Source organism: Mirounga angustirostris, unplaced genomic scaffold, assembly GCF_029215605.1.
Source record: "Mirounga angustirostris isolate CCGP_5_RB_7025 unplaced genomic scaffold, mMirAng1.0.hap1 SCAF_6, whole genome shotgun sequence".
Classification (NCBI taxonomy): Eukaryota; Metazoa; Chordata; class Mammalia; order Carnivora; family Phocidae; genus Mirounga; species Mirounga angustirostris.
This window is the reverse complement of record NW_026991714.1, coordinates 60,714,897-60,735,826: the sequence shown is the minus strand read 5'-3', so window position 1 is coordinate 60,735,826 and position 20,930 is coordinate 60,714,897. Positions and strand designations below refer to the sequence as shown.

The 20,930-nt window shown below is 40.3% G+C and overlaps 1 protein-coding gene and 1 pseudogene across 1 annotated transcript in view; both read right to left on the bottom strand.

Annotated features, from left to right (window-relative positions):
- The window catches only part of KMO (kynurenine 3-monooxygenase), a 71,321-nt gene that overhangs the window by 23,333 nt on the left and 27,058 nt on the right, over positions 1–20,930 (bottom strand). The window contains 4 exon segments of the mRNA XM_064594397.1: positions 2,314–2,362; positions 8,978–9,067; positions 9,630–9,727; positions 10,011–10,080. Of these exon segments, the coding sequence (XP_064450467.1) occupies positions 2,314–2,362; positions 8,978–9,067; positions 9,630–9,727; positions 10,011–10,080 (307 nt within the window).
- LOC123846291 (cAMP-regulated phosphoprotein 19-like) lies at positions 18,391–19,442 on the bottom strand (annotated as a pseudogene).

Here is a 20,930-nt window from a genome sequence, read left to right as displayed (position 1 = left end):
AAAAAAATTTATTTAAATGTATACTAATACATCCCAAAGAATTTTCCACGGAACACTAGTCCTGGATATGCTTCCTAATCAAAACCATTTTGTGGTCAAAGCCATTAGCAAAATGCTAACACTCTGACCTCCCTGAGCTGTGCGGTCCTGGTCCTCAGCCCCCTGTGGCTAGACTGAATGGAGATGTGTTGTACACATTAGGTTTTGGCAGCTCAGTACAAAAAAAAAAAAAAAAAAGTCTCATGAATAACTATCTTCTGTTGATTACACATTGAAATAATATTTTGGATCTATTAGGTTAACATATATTGTTAAACTTAAATTCACCTGTTTCTTTTTTGGCTTTTAAATGTGGTTAATATAAAAGTTTAAGTTACGCATGTGGCTGCCATTTGTGGTCATGTCTCGGATGGCGCTGGTCTAGAAAATCCACCATGCCGACCATCAGAATAAAGGCCCTGAGGAATACTGTAAGGAAACTTATAAAACTTGTTTTGTGCAGGATTTATCACACATACTTGACCACATGTCCTTTTCCTGCTTGCTTTGCTTAACAATTATTAACATCCCCCCGCCCCCTGAACAGTGAACCAAGAAACAATCCTACATGGAGTACAGGGCAATGATTTCATTCCTGAGTCTTGGTGGGGGGGGTGCTGTTCGGTCAGGAGCCAGTGTTTGCCCGGGAAGCTGGCGGCTCACACACTTGTTAAAGGACTGACAACTGTGTGGAAGAATTCAAATGCCAAACAATGTTTAGGAGCGAAGAGAGTCCGTGTTCACTTCATTCACGTATTTATGGCATTTATGAAATTACACACCGTGCAGCACATTCCTAAGGAAAACCAGGTCTGGGAGCTTCCATCTGTCCACCAAGATCAGCTCTTCCCAAGTTGTAGCTCCTACTTGTTAGCAGATGTTTCGTGTGTAATATTGGAGGCACTGACTCTGGGGGTTAAAGGCATGGACTTTGGAATAAGGGCTCAAGCTCCAGCCCAGGACTCTACCACTTATTAACAGTGTGGGCTGCTGGGGGGTGGGGGTGGGGGTTCTGGAAGCCTCCTTCACCACCTGTAAAACTGATGGAAGAGTTCCCACCTCACAGAGCTGTTGGGAGGGTTATATAAATCAATGCATATGGAGCACTTAACATACTTCCTGGTACCTCAGTGAATGTTTGCTCTCATTTTTATCTTAACAAATTCAGAAGATGCTCTAAACAGATTGTCTTAGGTCTGATATAGACTACTTTTTAAAAAGCTGTTTGGGGGCTTCTTGAGATCAATATGACTATATCTAGCAACCTATCCCTGCCCCCAACACCTACCCACCCAAAGGATAGTCTTGCAAATATAAGTAAGGAAGTAGGATTAAGAAGAATACTAAGCCCTATTTCTTAAGTCCCTGGTGAATCAGCAAGAGTGAGCTTTGCAGACGACTCCTGCCAGTTCAATTCAATTCAACAGACACACTGAAAACTCACGCTGGGTAGGGGGCTGTGGAGAAACACAGATAAACCACATAGAATCTCTGCTCTCCAAAACTCAGAGGCTGCTGGATTGCATAGAGGAATTGACTTAAAAGATAGTAGAATTACTCAAGTGTCATGCTCTGTGGGGAATGGACCTGATTAGCACAAATGCTGACAAGGAGAAAAAACTGTTACAATCAAGGGCTACCTGGCAGGTGATAGGACTGATTATCCAAGCTAAAAATTTAATTTGCAATCCAGTGGCTTTTCCATTAATGGGTGGGTCTGTAACACACTGAAGTCTTTAGGGCATATTTCACAACTTCCTCTTTTTCAACCTCCTACATGCTCTATCTACTTGGTCTCCCACAAATATCATGAGCCTTCGCCCTCCCCTCTGCCCCCTGTGCTCTAGCTTTTAGTCCAGGGCTCAGTTGATGCACCCAGGGATTATTGCAATACTCTAAAGACCACAGCCCTCTTCAGCCTCCAAATACTGCTCTTCATCTTTCTGTAGTGCGGGGCTAATTGTGCCACTTTGCCCGTCCTTCGAGGGTATCTGCTGTTCCTCTAGTCCATGAGTTTTTTGGGGAGTGAGCACTCATTCATTCCAGTGCTGAGAAGACAAGAGGAATCGAATGTGTTGAACAAATGATTTTTTTTTTGATCAGCAATAACAGGATATATCACTACTACTGTGTATTGTACATACCCTGCCCTAATAACCCGTGAATAACCCATGAAAAGGAATCGTAAGCAAATCCCAGTAAATCATGTGACAAGGTTAGTTAGGTTCATGCACTTTACTGCAATGACAATTGCGGAATAAGCATTGGACTTACCAGTCAATAGGTCCTTGTTTAGATTTTCTCTGCTTAGAGAAAGAATATACTGCAAGAAAAATATAGTAGATACTATTTGCTTCTGGAGAATGGACAGATATGTCTCACATTATTCACTCAGCAATAGGAAATATCTAGCAGAAGGTTGCAAGCTTAATTTTATAGCCATTTAGCCAAGTAGTCTTTTTTTAAAAATAAACACTTTAACCAAACACATACAATGTTCAAGTTTAAACTCAGGCTTTTTAAGGTTTGATACCACAAAAACCAAATCCTCGTTTTATAGCAAAAAAAAAGTGTTATTTTCACTAAGATAGTTTTGTTTTAACCACATCTCGTAAATCTCACATTTTCATCTTAGGTCTCCAAATCGAGCTGTTAGAAAAACTTCAGTAATGACCGCATCACTAGAATAAACATACTATTTCCTAAAGAGACTACTTTGAAGGCATTCATTTCAACATGAAAGGAGTGGGGAGGGGGGCCCAAAGTATTGGTAGAAGTAGGATCAGCCCTCCCTGGGACACATGTTCTTTTTCTCCGACTTTATAGGACAGTTCAGCAAGGGCCGACTGTTCCCTGAGGCACAGAGGGCACAAAGCCTAGGGCCCACATACTTTTAGGGGTCCATGAAAATGTTTTAATTTTAGTTGATACTAAAGTCAGAAGCAAAAAATATAATGAATATATGAGAATGAATCCAGCCTGGATTAATCTTTATACCAATGCATTCATAAAATGTAATTTTTAATATTTATTGTTTCAGAGAGAGAGGGACCCACAAAGACAAAAGTGCCCACCCAGAGCCCACAAAAGTCATAATGCAGACTTGCAATTCAGGGTGAGTCTAATCTTTAAAAATTTAAAGCATGTGTTTCCCAAATTTAGAAGCGTCACATCATTTAATGCAAATATGCTAATTTATAAATCTTCACCTTACCCAAAAGTAAACATTTAATATTAACAGCTAAATGTATAGTTGGTGTAAAAATAACTGGGTCATGCTACAAAGACAATGACTGAGGAGGGGCTTCCTGTGTCTTTGTTATATATTAAAATGAACAGGACTTCTTCATTCTCTGCCTCTTTGTTCTGTTTTCCAGTCTTCTGTGTCATGAATCACCTCGTTTCAACAGAAACCACACTTGTTATTCAGACTACGTTAGGAAACATTTTAACTAGGAAGGTTCATTGACTTGGGGAAAATATTCTCTCCATCTCAGTTGCGAGGCTTGGTTGACACCTGCATCATCTGGGAACCGATACGCACACCGGTCCTGTGGAGAGGGTCCCTGTCAATTCTCCCCGGGGTCCAGAGGCAGCCTTGTGTCATGAGCAAAAGTTAGAGCCTCCCGCATCAAGCCTCACTTCTCCAATGCCTATTCTAAAAGGATGATCTTCTGAAGAAAAAATGTGAATGAGAACAGACAAGTCTTCACGATACATATAAATCAAACCATCATGCTGTTCTCCTTGAACTTATACAGTGATGTATGTCAATTGTTTCTCAATAAAACTGGGGGGAAAAACCCCTCATCTCTGATGAAGGCTACAAAGAAATAATTCTCATATTCCAGCTCCAGATTTCCTATCTGGATCGCTTTATCAAATTTATTTAATTTATCAAAACAAAAACAGCTACAAAAAGAACGCTGGTTTCCAGCTGACAGCCATACATCTCAAATAACAGCTCAAATGACTACAATTTAATCTATTTTATGCATCATTATTCAACCGTCCTTACTCATCATATTGCATTTTGTACAGTTCTGTGTATTCTTCGCAGCCATGTAGTAGAGTAACTGACCCAACACAAACTGGCTGCTTTTGCCACTTCGTGACTCAATTGGACTGGACAGACTAAATTGTTTCAAGTGAACCTTCACAAAGGTCCTTAATAAAATCAAACAGTAATTTAAAAAAAAAAAGAACAAATAAGTGAGGAAGTATAAAATGGCCCTGGTAACCAAAAACATCATTAATAAAACCTAAAGGAAGTTGGATATGTAAAACAGTAGTTGCAGCACAGACTTTTTTTTTAATGTTATGTTAGTCACCATGCAGTACAGTATTAGTTTTTGATGTAGTCAAGTATATTAGAAAAACAAGTTTCCACTCTATATCCTAAAAGCCTGCAAACGGGGATGTTTTCTAGGAAAGGGGTGCTATTTCTCCACTTGGGGCATAGGAGATTAGGGGCGAGGATTGGGGAGCTAGGGTGGGTGCGGGGATGGGTGACATAGGTGAAGGGGATCAAGGGTACACTTCTTGTGATGAGCACCTAGTAATACAGGGCATTGCTGAATCACTGTATTGTACACCTGAAACTAATATAACGCTGCACATTAACTACGCTGGAATTAAATAACATTTAAAAAATATATTTTTCTGCATCGTTAAAAGGAATTGGGGAGCTCTGACCTGCTCTGTGTATCAGGGAATATTTTGACAGTTCCCAGGGCAATTTGGGAGGGAGATGGCAGGAACCAGCAAGACTGAAGAGTCTGACCCTGGCCCGGGAGAAAGGGCAGAGAAAACAGGTGGAGGAGGGAGGCTTGGAGAAGGGGGGAGGCCAATAGAAGATGGGCTGCCTGAGGATTTGCCGAAATCCTGGGGTCACGGAGAGGGCTTTGCACTTCCACAGGCTGTGGAATTGAGCGATTCAGAACAATTTTATGTTGTTCTTAAAGGGAGCTCCGTGTCCGGCCGCGTTATAAACGTAACAATGCAAACCAAAGAAAGAGAGGTGGCTACAAATTAGCATTAACTGAGTTCGTAAGAACTGAGAATGGCAGGATCCGTGGGCAAGTGATCATTTCCTGCCTCTTCTCAAGTACTGAAGGCCCCAAATGGGAACTCCCACCAACACCTTCACCCTCTTGGCCGTCAGTGGAGAGGGCTCTGCCCCCTTCCGCCTCCCCTGGTGCTGGGGGTAAGGAAGCCAGTTTCAGGCTCAAGTCCAAGTCACTCTGCTCATCTAACTTTTCCTGATATTCCGAACCATGTCTTCCTCCTCAGTCTACTCACACTTTATTGGTTCAGTCTCTGGGGAGGTGAGAGGGGGGATGATGTCAGAATTGGTCTACTTGGCTAATTCCCTGTGAATCCAAGACAAAGGTGGGACAATTACTATGGTCCCTTTCAATTTAACAAAAGCAAGAGTGCAACTAATGAAGCCCCTCAGCGCTCCTGGGAGCACCTTCTACACCGTGGGGTGCTGGCCACTGTGCATGAGGACACCCGCCTTGCGTCACCCCTGATGTGGACCTCGTGTACCCATGCAGCCTATTTCTTCATCAGTAAAGCAAGGCGGTTGGATCCAAAGAGCCCAAGGTTGCTGATCTCTGTAAGACTGTGTTATAGTGAAAGTACGTTATGAGTTTTCTTATCCAATACACACTTGGCACTTAAAAGTTTACTTTTTTTTAGAATTCTGGTCTCACCCAACTCCCCTCCATAGATGGACCCTCGTTTAATTGGGAAAGCGCTATTTTGGCGCAGATTTAATATTTAAACAAAATGTCTGTCTCAAACCTCACTTTCTCTGTGAGGTCTCTGAAAACTAAACCTCCCTCTTCTCTGAACCACACAGCTGAGCATCACTCAGAAGAGTTCTTTCCATAAAAACCTGACTACCATCTGTCCTCACGAGGTTGCAAGCTCCTCTCTGGTCCTCAGTAAGTAGCGCAAGCACGGGGTGTGGTGCACAGGCAGACAGTTGTTTACGGAAAGGATACAGTTAATATGTACAGCTTACACTGGCCCTGCGTGTGTAAATCTGTTTCTTTCCTACAGCACCACGCTCAGTTTGGGGCCGATGAAACAAGACATATTAATTATCCAAAAATGCTTATCTGCCTATGGATGGTCAGTAGACTTCCTTCCGCTTCCTTCTCCTGCCTGGCTAATGCATTAAGACTCTGTACCTATGTTTTTATAACACCAAAATCAATGGGCTATTATTTGAGAATGTCACTAAATGGAAAATTTTGATCCTTCCCCGCCAACCCCCACCCCACATTCCCATAGGCGCTTAGTTTTTGGAATGTTTTACTTTTCAACCACTTTTTAAGCAAACTTTAATTGTAGTAAAACACACATGATACAACATTTACCATCTCAACTCTTTTTAAGTGTACCGTTCAGTGGCATTCATTACGTACACATGGCTGCGCGACCAGCTGAACCATCCATCCACAGAACGCTTCATCTTACACATCTGAAACTCTCTACCCATTAAACAATTGCTCCCCACTTCTCCCTCCCTGCAGGCCCTGGCAACCACCATTCTGATTTCTTTTTTTTATGCATTTATCTACTCTAGATATTCACATAAAGGTACTATGGCATCTGTCCTTCTGTGATTGGCTTATTTCACTTAGTATAAAGTCCTCCAGTTTCAACCATGTTGTAGCAGGTGTCAGGATTTCCCTTTTTTTTAAGGCTTAATAGTTTTCCAAAGCATGTTGTATAGAAAAACCTCCCCTCTCCTCTGGAGAGTGTCTTCTTTACTCTCACTTACTACCACATGCATGACACTTGACACCAGATGTGGGGGGTCCTCCACCAAGCAATTTCTCAGTGACACAAGCTGGCTGTACCACAATTTAGCTATTCTGACACCATCTACCTGGAGATAGCCTCAGATCCCAAAGGTAAGGGCTCAGTCCCATGAGACTGCACCCCCCCACACACGCACATCGAAGGCCAATGGCAATGTAGCTTGTACCTGGGCTTCTACCTAGTTGGCTATAAATCACAAGTTCCCATGAGGCCCTCTTCAGGTTCAGTGAACTTGGTAGAACAGCTCACAGAACTCAGGAAAACAGTTGATTTACTGTTTATCAGTTTATTATAAAAGGATATGGTCAAGGGTGCAGATGAACATCTAGATGGAAAGATGTGTAGGGTAAGATATGTGTTCACCCTCTATGGGTATGCTACTCTTCTACCAGCACCTCTGTGTGTGCACGATCCTGGAAGCTCTCTGAACCCCATACTTTTGGGATTTTTATGAAGACTCCATCACACGGACATGATGGATCATTAACTCCACTCCCAGCCCCTCTCCCCACTCTGGGGAAAATTCCAAGCTTCTAATTATGTCTTGGTCTTTCTGGTGACCAGCCCCCATCCAGAAGTCCACCAAGAGTTACCTGATTATAACAAAAGATACTCGTATCACCCAGGAAATTCCAAAGGATTTAGGAGCTCTGTGTTAGGAACCACAGTCAAAGACCAAATATTAGAACAAAAGATCTCCTAGTCCTTTAATCATTTAGGAAATTACAAGAGTTTTAGGAGTTCTGTGCCAGGAACCAGAGGCAGAAACCAATATTTTATTTTCTATTATCTTACATACGTGTACACCACATCTTGTTTATCCATCCATCCATTGATGGACATTGGGTCACTTTTGCTTTTTGACTGTTGTGAATAATGCCGCTATGATCACGAGGGTTCAAATATTTCTTCAAGTCCCTGCTTTCAGTTCTGTTGGATATATACCCAGAAGGAGAACTGCTGGGTCATATGGAAATTCTGTTTTTCATTTTTGGAGGAACCACTAGACTGTTTTCCATAGCGGCCGCACCATTTTATATTCCTACCAACAATGCGCAGGTGTTGAGTTTCTCCGTTATCTTTCCCAACACTAACTATTTTCTGTTTCCCTTTCTGTTTTCTGATAGTAGCATCCTAACAGGGTGTGAGGTGCTTCAAGCATCACACGGAACTTGTTCCCATGAGCACCTGTGCTTTATCTCTTGCTGCCCAACACGTGGTCCATGGACCAGCAGCACAGACACCAACCGGGTGTATTTAGGATGCGTAATCTCAGCCTCCATCCTGGACCTACAGAATCAGACTCTGCATTTTGACAAGATCCCAGTGGAATCTGAGAATTGCTGATCCGCCTGCAATGGGAGCTCTGTGGGAGCTCAGAGACAAAGAATATAAACCTCACTTGGGTTCTGCCCTTAATAAAATGAGGCCTTGTTGGATGAAGCAAGTTGGGTTTTTCTCTAGTTGATAGATGTTTGGTACATTCATTCTCTCTCAAAGAAACAAACTTAGAAGGTATAAATATTAGATAAAAATACATACTTTCCCCAACTCTGTGTGTTACTATGTAAAGATAAGAAGAACACAAAGCAGGATAATGGATTTTCTTTTGTAAACTACATCACCATCTGGCCTCTGTTGTTGTAGAAGTTATACAGCACTGAAAAAATTTCTGGTTCATTCTATAAATTCCATTATAATTAAATTTGGGGCAAAAGAGTCAGTTTGGGGAAAACCCTCTAGGGTTGTTCTTGCATTTTATGCTCGACAATAAATACATGGTAATCTTCTTTATGTAATTAAAAGGAGATAGGAGAGAAAGAGTGTCCCAGGCCACCATGAGCGATGTATACAGGCAAAAAAGAGCCTAATAGTGATGACAACGTAACTAATTCCTATTGAATGGTTATTAGAAACTGGGCCCTATTTTAACGGCCTCCTGTCAATTAACTTGTTAACTAGTATATGTTTCTGAGTGGTAGGCTGATACAGGCAATGTCAAAGATAGGTCTACAGAGGAAAGGAAGGGCCAATGAGCAAGAGTCACATTCCAGACATTAGACTCAACTGCAAGCAAACACTATCTTCAGGGTAAACTGACCTGTGACTTGGTCCCATAGGGAATTGCTGACTTTTTCCCTGAAAGAGAGTGAATCATTCTTGCTCTCATGGGGATGCCTTGGGATACCACCTGAAATAAAACCAGAAATATCAATTTCAATTACCATAACGTGGCATCATGCAAGTAAGTTAGACATCGGTTTTAAAATGCGATTTTTCAAATATTTTCAAAAAATTAAAAATTAATGCAAAGGATGATGGGAAGCACAGTATGATGGAAACAATGAAAAGTATGTTCCTGCAAATCTTAGGTTTTGATTTTTTTTTAACCTTTAGATTTTGGAATTGACTTAAATTGTATCTGGTCTAAATCACGTATTACAATTAAGGAAAATGGTTCAGTGTCAAAGAGGTTATAAGTGATTTTTCTCATGATCACAAAAGAGAGCAAGCAATGCATGAGGAGGAAACCCCAGGACTCCTGAAGCCCCGTGCAGAGTGTTTTCCTACACACACACATCTAAGGAAATTTGTATCATCCCAAAGACACATTATCAGCAAAAGTACTCTCAGCAAAATATGTTACTTCTGTTCACATTTCCAAGCGAAATGCTAGAGAGTGAGAAGTTTGGCAACGTTGTTGGAAAATGGCAAGTATTATCTTTTACAAGGAAAATGCATTAACAAGGTACCTGATCTTCCAGGCCAATGGCGTTCAAGGCTTGTCGTCCTCTATAAGAAAGGGCCAAGTTAATGCTTCTTCCACGTGCAAATTTAGCCACTCGGATATCTAAGACATTGAAAGTAGACTCTGTATTATACCTCAGGACAGGCTAAGCATATAACACCTAAACAACTGGTGCAATCAGAACCAAATTAAAAGACCCTTGTTAGCTCCCTTACAGAAAACACTAATAGTCGTGATTTTGTATTATATTAAATTTAGATAGTTGCGGTTGCAAAAAAAAAAAAAAATAAGTTCCTCTTTCTAAAACACTTCTTTTTAAAATCTAAAGAGAAAGATGTCAGAGAATCAGAATTTTCACATCTCACGAGTTTCAGTCTTGTCTTACCTTCCCTAGCTTCATATACATCAACTTGGAAATTCCTCTTTGCAAGGAAGCATGCATTTAATGATCCAACCTAGGAATCAAAGCAATTTATTTCATATTTTTATCTGATTCCACAAATATAGGGAAATTTTACTGGCAAAATGCAACATCACGTGTAATTGTACTTGTATTAGTCTTGGCTGTCCAGTTGATTTATTCAATCACCAGCAGAAAACATCATTTGCAAAAATAATGGGATAAACTCAAGATTAAATGGTATGATTTCAGAGGTAGCTTTGGTGTTTTTCTTTTTTAACTTTTTTATAGTGAGATATAACTTTCATACAGAAAGATCACAAAATATGTACAGTTTACATAATACTTAGAAGGCAAACATCCATATAACTACCATTCTGGTCAAAAACAGAATATCACTGCCAACCCTCCATAGCTCCCACCACCTGCTCCCCAGTTAATGATCCCCAACCTTTCACCTAGGAGTAAATGTTATTCTGAGTTTTGTAATAACCCATCCTTGCTTTTGAATCACATAATTAGAATCACGTTTGTGTATCTTCTCTTCTTTAACTCAACAAAATGCTTCTGAGATGCATCTATATGACTGTACATAAACTCCAGGCCATCCACTTTCACTACTCTATGATTTTCCATTGCATACAATCTCACAGGTTAATTAGCTGTTCTATTGTTGAAGGACATTTGAGTTGTCTCTGGTCTGAGAATATTTTTCACACTTTTATTGAGATATAATTGACATATAACATTGTATAAATTTAATGTATACAACACAATGATTTGATAAATGTATATACTATGAAATGATGGCCTGGGAATATTATTAACAATGCTGCAGGGATGAGATACCACCTCACACCAGCCAGAATAGCTAAAATTAACCACTCAGGAAACGTCAGATGTTGGCAAGGATGCGGAGAAAGGGGAACCCTCCTACACTGTTGGTGGGAATGCAAGCTGGTGCAGCCACCCTGGAAAACAGTATGGAGGTTCCTCAAAAAGGAGCTACCCTATGACCGAGCAACTGCATTACTAGATATTTACCCAAAGGATAAAACATAGTGATTCGAAGGGGTACCTGCACCCCGATGTTTATAGCAGCAATGTCCACAATAGCCAAACTATGGAAAGAGCCCAGATGTCCATCGACAGATGAATGGATAAAGAAGATATGGTATATATATATATATATACATATATATATATATATATATACACACACAATGGAATATTACTCAACCATCAGAAAGGATGAAACCTTGCCATTTGAAAGGACATGGATGGAACTAGAGGGTATTATGCTAAGAGAAATAAGTCAGAGAAAGACAAATATCATATGATTTCACTCATATGTGGAATTTAAGGAACAAAACAGATGAACAGAGGGAAAGGGAGGGAAAAATAAAGTAAGATGAAATCAGAGAGGGAAACAAACCCCAAGAGACTCTTAACTCTAGGAAACAAACCAAGGGTTGCTGGAGGGGAGAGGGGGATGGGTAGAGGGATGGGGTAACTGGGTGATGGGCATTAAAGAGGGCACTCGATGTAATGAGCACTGGGTGTTATAGGCAACTAATGAATCACTGACCTCTACCTCTGAAACTGATAATACACTATATGTTAATTAATTGATTTTAAATTAAAACAACAACAACAACAACAACAACAAAGGGTGGCTCAGTCAGTTAAATGTCCAACTCTTGATTTTGGCTTAGGTCATGATCTCAGGGTCGTGAGAGCAATCCCTGAGTTGGGCTCCATGCTGAGCTTGGAGCCTGTGTAAGGTTCTCCGTCTCCCTCTCCCTCTGCCCCTTCCCCTGCTCACTCACTCTCTCTCTCTCTCATAAATAAATAAGTAAATAAACAAACAAATAAATAAATAAATAGCAATGCTGCAAAGAATATTTTTGTACCTGTATCCTGATGCACACCTGCATAATTTCTCTCTAGAATTTTATAATGGAAGCTTAATCCCTGGTCAAAGGTTTATGTATCTTCACCTTTATTATGTCAAACTGTTTCGAAATTTTCTATCAATGTGTTTTCTTACCAGCAGCTTCTGAGAGTCTATCTTTGCCAGCACTTGGTGTTCTCAAACTTTTAAATCTTGTGGTGAATGGGCAAAATAGGAAGGTGTATGGTTTTAATATGACCGATTGCTAAAAAGTTAAACTCTTTTTCATATATTAAGTGGCTATTTGGATCTCTTCCTCGAGGAAGCCTTCCTTGAGTTCCTTGAGTTTTCACAGTGCTACAGGCTTTTCCTTTGAAAAATGTGATGGGTTGAATTGCGCACCCCCAAGCTCATATGGTGCAGTCCTAACCCTGGTACCTTAGGATATGACCTATTTGAAGAGAGGGTCTTTACAGAGATAATTAAGAAGTTAAAATGAGGTCATTAGGATGAGTCCTAACCCAACTGGTGTCCTTCTAAAAAGGGGAATTTGGACACATACAGAGAGGGAAGATGATATGAAGAGACATGGGGAGAAGCTGGGCAACTGCAAGCCCAGGAGAGAGGCCTAGAACAGCCCTCAGGAGGAACCAATATGCTGACACTTTGATCTTGGACTTCTAGGCACCAAGACTATAAGATACTAAAAATCTGTTCCTTAAGCCAATTGGTTTTTGGTACTATGTTATGGCAGCCTGCAGAAACTAATACAAAGAGCTTATCCCAGTTGAAAGTTCACATCTTTAGGGTGATTGTATGGTCAATATGTCTACCCCACTGGGCTGCAAAATGGTTTGCTCACCATTTGATCCCTAGCCTCTACCATTGTGTTTGGAACATAATAAGTACCTGATTAGTATTTGTCAAATGTATAAATGAATGGTAGATATTACATTTTTAAATAAAATTTGTAATGAAACCAAGTCAAAATTTATTGAGCATTTATTATGTATGATTTAATCTACTAAACTTTAGGGATCTAAAGGCTATCCAGCTAAGTCCTTGGGCTCAATAACACCTAATTCAGTTAAGAAGAGACAAATAGATAAACCAATCAGTGCTTAGCAAACCACTTTTGAGTATAAAGGCCCATTTTTTACGTAAACATTTTACAGATCCCCAGCATTATTTAAATTTCTAATATGGGTTGGTTAAAAATATATATATAATGAATTTAATCATAAAACATTTACATATACTGGGGCACCTAGGTGGCTCAGTTGGTTAAGTGACTGACTTTGGCTCAGGTCATGATCTCAGGGTCCTGGGCTCCATGCTCAGCAGGGAGTCTGCTTGTCCCTCTGCTCTCTCTCTCTCTTTCTCTCTCTCAAGTAAATAAAAATCTTTCAAAAAAACATTTACATACACTTTAATAATAATTATAGTTGACTCTTGAACAACATGGGGGTTAGGGGTGTTTGACCCCTGCACAGTCGAAAATCCACCTATAACTTTTGACTCCTTGAAAACTGCTAATAGCCTACTAGTAGCTAGCAGCCTGTTAACCAGAAGCCTCACTGGTAACATGGTAATACATATTTTGTTTGTTATGTATTATACACTGTATTCTTACATATAAAGTAGGCTAGAGAAAAGAAAATCATAAAGAAGAGAAAAATACATTTATATGACTGTACTATATTTATTGAAAAAAATCAGCACATAAGTGGAGCCTTCACAGTTCAAACCCAGTTGTTCAGGGTCAATTGTGTATGCTTGAGTCATACAATTTTACTCCATTTACCCAACATTTTGCAAGCCTATAGATTGAGAGACATTTCCTAGCAAAATAACTCTGGACCCAGAGGTGGAAATCAATGATAAAAAAACATAAGGAATAAGTACTTAGAGAACAAACCAGAAAAGGATAAATTTTGCTCCGAGGGATGCAATAGGGCAGACTCTATTTTTCAGAGATGGTGATAAAAATATCTCCCATCCTTCAAGCTCTTCTGTAGTTACGACCTTGACACTCCTTCATCAAAAGATGGAGTTCATTTCTCCATTTCCTTGAATCCAAGAGGGCCTGTGATAGCCTTGATCAATAAAGTGCAGTAGAACTGACACTTGAGCTGTTTCTAGGCATGGTCCTTAACTGGCCTGGAAGCTTCTGCTTCTTGCCTTTTGGAAGCCGGTGATCATGTGGGAAGAGTAAATATCTCTAGGCTGCCATGTAATGAAAAACCCAAACCACAGGGACAGGCCACTTGCAGTTGTTCTAGACAAGAGCCTCAACTGAGCTCTTGACTCACCACCAGCCCATACCAAGTACCTGCCGTGGGAGTGTGCCAGCTTGGACATTCAGCCCGCTCAAGCTCTCAGGTGATTGCAGCCATATGTCAGACCATTCTCAGAACTGTGAGGCATAGTGATAGAGTGTTGTTTTAGGCCACTAGGTTTTGGGGTGGCTTGTTACACAGCAATAGATAGCCAGAACAAAGGGATTGGTAAAACAAACTCCATGGAAAACAGTACTTTTCAGTTGAACTTTGAAGAGTGAGACTATTTTGACATCTAGAGAAGAAGCAAGTTGACAAAAGAGTAGGAATCCTTTTGGAAATTTAAAAACAATGCTCAAGAGATACAGAAAAATTATTATTTGAAAAATATTTATTGATTCCCAAGTATTACAAGATTCCTTGCTAGGCATTGAAAGTGATCCAGAGAAAATAGCAGCCCTCAGGAAGTTCACGGTCCTGTCTAGGTCTTCATTTTTTCTAATATTATTTGTATATTTGTATTTAACACATATATATTAATTTTTTTCCTATGTGCCAGCCTTGTGCTAGGTGTTAACGATACAACAGAGAACAAGATACCCAGGCTTCTTGAGGGGATTCCAGTCAATTATAACACAAGATGATCAACAATAGGAGAGGACAGAGAAAAGACCCTCAAGCCAAATTACGGGTGTGGAGTGGGATAGGATATGACTTCCTGGAGACCACAAGAATGCACCAGCTAAGGGTGGGTGAGTCAAGAGGAGGGTTTTCTAAGTAGAAGGCACACACGATAAAGATTAAAAGTATCTACTAGAAAGACGGAACAGAGAAATCGGATTTAGGAAATAATAATGCTCATGTATGGTAGCCATGAAGTGGTTGTTATGCTCAGCAATCTACTCTACCTCATCTTTACAGCCTCATGAAGGAGGTACTGTTGTTATCTTGTCTTACAGGTACTGTCATTGAGGCAAGAGAAGCAAAGTGGCTTACCTAAGGTAACACAGCTAGTGAGGGCTGGAGTTGGTGTGAAGATTCAAGTGGATCCTGTCTGGTTCCAGAACGTGAGCTTTTTATCAATAAATTAGAAGAGTGTCTGAATACCATTGAAGACACAGTTGTAGATGAAGACTGCGAATTTATAGTGGCACCAAGATGTGAGGTTATGTTATATTTTTTCTTGCAGCCTGAATTTCTATGCAGAGGATTGGAACCAAACAGGGTGGGGTTTTGGCCATGTGGATGGGATGGAAAGCAAGGACTTGAAGATTTTACTTGGACTGATGGACAGTAACTCCAAGTTGGATGAAATGGAAGGAAGACAGAGGAGGGCCCCTGAACAGGGAGAAGTAGGAGGTCCCTGTGAAGAGCAGATGTAGCAGCAGGAACTGAGGCAGGAAGTTAGGAGGTTTTTAATCAGAATCTGAGGTCTGCCTCTATTATCTTAGATGGGGCAGTTCTGTGGGATGACGAGGTCCAAGTCCAACATGGGTCATGGGACTTGGAGGCTGAAGTATGGTGGAGATGGAAGATATTGGAAGCATGTAGTTCAAGGATGAAGAGGCTAGAGATTCACATGGGTCAGCAATGTGAACTTTGATAGTCGCTCAGGGTGATGGCAGTGCTGGGATATAGATAAAAGATGATGTGAACGTGCTGAAGTCTTCAGGACTGGGGGTAAGTGACTCAGAGTTTGATGACAACAGAAGGGAGGATGGCTTTGGAAGGGAAGGTAGCAGCGAGAAGTAGGAGACAAGAATCACAAAGATAGATGGGGGCACATCTGGGAGATGGGAGGCCTCAGAGGTTCTCAGCAGCTCCCTGGTGGATGTGGGGGCTGAGGAGAGGGTTGCGCACTAGGTCAGAGTTTAGGGCCTATTTGTCAGTCCAGAGGCAGGCACAGGCAGACCCGATTCCTCTTTTATTTCCTCCAGTTTTTACTCCTCTGCTCCAAGACACCTTGACACCTACGCACTTATGTTTGGGGTTTTTTTTGTTTGGTTTGGTGTTTGGTTTTTTGGGTTTTTTGGTTTTGTTTTTGTTTTTTAAATAATCCAGTGGTTCAAGCTTGAGCTCCTCTCACCATTCATTGATACTGTGGCCACCAAACTTTCTTCGTATCATTCAGTTTCTGTAGACTGACGATAGTTATTTTAAGAACTTAGTCCCTATTTAAACCATTAAGTGTGTGGAAAGGTTTCAAATTTAATTTTACAAAGCAATCCACATATTTAATATTCTGTAAGGCCAACCAAGAAATCTATGCTCAACCATTTGGTTAAAATAAATAAGCCAGGGTTGGGGTGGGGGATGAACAAATGGATCACGAAGGATTTTTAGGACATTGAAAATACTCTCTATGATATTTTAATGGTACCTACATGATATTTTAATGGTACCTACCAAATTCACAGAATGCAGCTCAATGTACACTATGGACTTTGAGTGATGATGTGTCCATGTAGGTTCATCACTTGCACTAAATATCCCACTTCGGGGGAGGATGCTGATAATAGGGGGTGCTGTGCATGTATGGGAGCTGGAGATACTGGGAAATCTCTGTATCTTTCCCTTAATTTTGCTGTGAACCTAAAACTGCTCTAAACAAAAGTTATAATAAATCAGTTTTCCCTGTGCAGCCACTCCTGAAATTATGAACACGTTAATTATTAGCATTTGATGTGTCTGAAGAGATCATGACAAATTGTATTCATTTTAATCCCTCTATCTGATTGCTTTCCGTTCAATTCCTCAATCTGAAGTGACTTCCTCCCTGATTGCTGGTATCACTTTCCCAGCAGTGGTCAAGCTGTCTCCACTAATAGCATGACTTGGTGCCCAGCACAGAACACTGTGTGTCTCAACAACTTTTCCATCACTTTTCACTCCTTTCCAGCACAGCCCTAGAGCCTTTTATGTTTCACTAATCACAGCTCCTTTGATTTCACCACAGGTGATTTCCCCTGTTAAACACAAAAATCTTAAATCTCTTTCTTCCTTCTCTGCTTTCTTCCGATTTATGAAAAATTGCCCGTCTATCTACATTCCTTCCATTTGTGTGTTAAAGACTATCTAGTAAGGGCAATAGCAGTAACAAGTTTTCATTAAGGAAGAGAAAACTGGAAGGCTACAGTGAAGTTGATATAATAAAGTTAATTTCTCCCAAAGGCTATATTGTTCTGTGGCATTTAGAAAACAATTAAGGAGACAATTAAAGGCTAAATGGAGTAAGTCTCCCTGAAGGAAAAGAGAGAGGTTTGAGAAACTTCTCTTTCTTTCACAGCACATAATTCTCACTGTTCCTTTTCTGGTGGAGAGCAGGATGGGGAAGGATATTGATCAGGAGACCAACAGGGTCAGGAATGTTGGAATAAAGCTAGATGAAGTAATTTGGAAGTAAGATTAAATATAATCTTGGTTCATGAAAAGTCAAGTGTTGGAGAGAATGAGGGCCTGGAGGAACTCTTACACATTACTAGCGATGACCTCTGACAAATCTACCTTGTCTCCTCAGGGCGTACATCCAGGAGACACATGCCAGAATGTTCAGAGCAGTACTTTTCACAACTAACATACAAACAAAAATACTGGAAACAATCCAAATGGCCATCAGGGAGGAATGAACAAATCAATTATGGCATATTCACACAATGAAAGGCAGTAATATGAATATTTTAGTAATACTATAAATGAAAAGAATAAGTCCCAGATGATTTCATACTGCATGATAGTCTAATAAGGATGAGTAAAGCTAAATCACAGATATACATATATACATAATTTTTAGAAGTATATATGCATATTATTTATGTTACAGATATGAGATAAATATATCACACATACATAAAACCTACATATATATATATATATACATACATATATATATGCAAGAGAATGATAAACACGAGATTCAAGGCAATGCTTATAATGGGTGAGGGAGAAGCACAGAGGTTGATCTAAGTCACCAGCAATGTGTTAATTCTATTGTTGAGTGGTGAGTTCAGTTACTGTTGCTGCTTATTATTATTAATAAACAAAAAAAAGTAAATAAAAGTCTTCTCCAAGACCATGGTATGCTCATAGTATGTTCTGAAACAAAGACTATAATTCCAATTCTGTGTAACTAAAGTTCGAGTAAAACTAAAAGAAACGAATACTGGTAGATATTATATAGGTCCAGCCAGAAGGATTAGTAACATTGCTAATAAAGTGCTTTTTTTTTTTCACACCAGAATGGGCAAATATTGCCCAAGTAAAATTCTACTGTTAAAGCTGAAACAGGTTTAAGGCCATTCAAGTTCAAGCACAGAGAAACTAATCTTTCAGAGCCCCATCTATTTTTGTTTGAAGAATGTGATCTTCCTTCCAACTTGTGGTCTTAAACTTCTGTTTTACAAAATCCAAAAGGAAAATACAGAAGAAATCAATACAATAGAGGTTATAGTAAATAAGAGTAACATACAAAGCTATAATTAAGATGAATTAAAGAAAGCCAATATATTACAATTGTAAAACTTGCTTGTTACTTGTTGAATCAGTCCCACACTAGAAGTTAGGTAATACATACAATTATTTTCAAGTAGATTACTTTATGTTGTTCTAACGTGTTCTCTTTACCAGTGCACTGTTAAAACTAACCAAAGCTCTACACACGTGTATTCCCTTACAATAGCAGTATACACTACGGCTACCTGCAAAGCTGTCATTCTCAAATGACAATTTGAATGAAATTTGGTGAATGAAAGGAAAATAAATTGGGAAAATTGGTGAATGAAAGGAAATAAAAAGCAGAGAAGTAACATATTAAGGAGAAATAATGGGAATTAGAAGATTCATGCAGTTCCGCTCTTTTAATCAGCCAGCCAGCTTGCTAGCAACAAGGGATGGTTTCTGTTGAGGAAGGTCATGTGCAGTGGGAATGTGGTCACCAGTGACCTCTGATCGGGAGCTGCAGTGGGAAGCTGCTTGTTCTTCATTTTGGCTTTAGCCATATTGTAATCCCCAGAATCAAAATATTTTTGCCCCTTCTGTAATCATTTCCCTAAGAAATCTGAACCTCCAGGCTTTTGTCCCAGATGAGGATATCTTGCTTTTAATTTTGCTTCTTCAGCTTTCTCTAGACTAGTCACTTTATCTTCCATTTCCTTCTGCTCCTCCGCGGAGGCTGCCTCAGGGACTTCCAGGGACATACGGCTCCCTCTTACCCTGCTTCTCCAGCTCTGCCACGCCGAAGGTACTCAAGTGCTTTTTCCGCTCTACCTTTATTTCCCCTTCTCACTTTCTATAAAAGGGGCTTAATCGGGACGGTCAGTGCCTTCTTTAGTGGTTACGCTGGCAAGAAGGCTAATTAGACCTAAAGATATAAAAGGAAAGGAAAATGTGTGTACACCATTGTGAGCCCACCACAAACTCTCAGTTAAGGCTCAGCTGGCTTCTGAGCATAACCAGACATGAAGGTGGTGAGGGGACAGAGGAAATGGGACCGGGCTGGACAGCTGGGGGCAACCCACACTTTCCGTGATGTGAGTTCTGGCAGTTCTGCCTGACAGTTCTACCAAGTTCACGGACAATGATGAAACATCTCTATATTTGTTCTGAGGTATCCAAAGTCCATTAAGAGTAAATTGTTTTGATCATAGAATAATCTGCACATCAAAAGTTTTAATAACAACTAGTCTAGCCTGTTTGTACGTGAGCAGAGCTCTGAGGAGATTGTTGGTTACGTAATTATGGATTGACCCTTTTGTTCTATTTTTCTGCCTTCTTTTCCTGCCTCCTCTTACTTCCTTCTTTGCAAGTCATGTACTTTCTTTGACCCCATCCTGGCCCACTCTGTTGATGATTAACTTACCATTTAGGAACACTGTTTGAAAATTTCTTTTATGTAAATGCTGAAGTATGCTTCTATGGTGTTTCGCTGGCCTGCTTTTTTTTTTTTATATTTTATTGGGGTGCCTGGGTGGCTCAGCTGGCTAAGCATCTGCCTTTGGCTCGGGTCATGATCTCAGGGTCCTGGGATGGAGCCCTGTTGTAGGCCTCGCTGCTCAGCGGGGAGTCTGCTTCTCCCTCTACCCCTCCCCTCTGCTCATGATCTCTCTCTCTCTCTCACGTTCTCTCTCTCTCTCAAATAAATAAATAAAATCTTCAAAAAAAATAAATAAATACTTTATTTATTTATGAGAGAGAGAGCACAGGAGCCTGGGTGGGGTGGGGGGTTGGTAAGAGGGAGAGGAAAAACTGATTCCCCGCTGAGCAAGGAGTCTAATCTCAGGGCTTGATCCCAGGACCCAATCCCAGGACCCGATCCCAGGACCCGAGGATTACAACCTGAGCCAAAGGCAGATGCTTAACCAACTGAACCATCCAGGCGCCCCATTGCTGCCCTACTTTTATCAAGAGGATTCGCCAAATTTCCATGGGTTCCCATGTGACCACTCCAGCAATGATCATTCAAGTGTCCAGTGATAATGAGAAAACTGTACCTTTTAATTTATAAATGCTGACCCTAGTAGGAAGGGGCATGGTGATTATAAAAATGTCATGCATTTTATGCCTCTTTATTATAATGTGCTTGAAATTAACCTGATAGTGTAATATTAAATATGTGTCAACTCCTTTTGACTTAATGAAATGTATAAAACTCTCCCTAAGACTTCTAGGCCTTTGTGAGTTTGTCACCAAACAGAAGAGCCTGTTTATACCTCCCACTCATCCAACTATACTTTGATT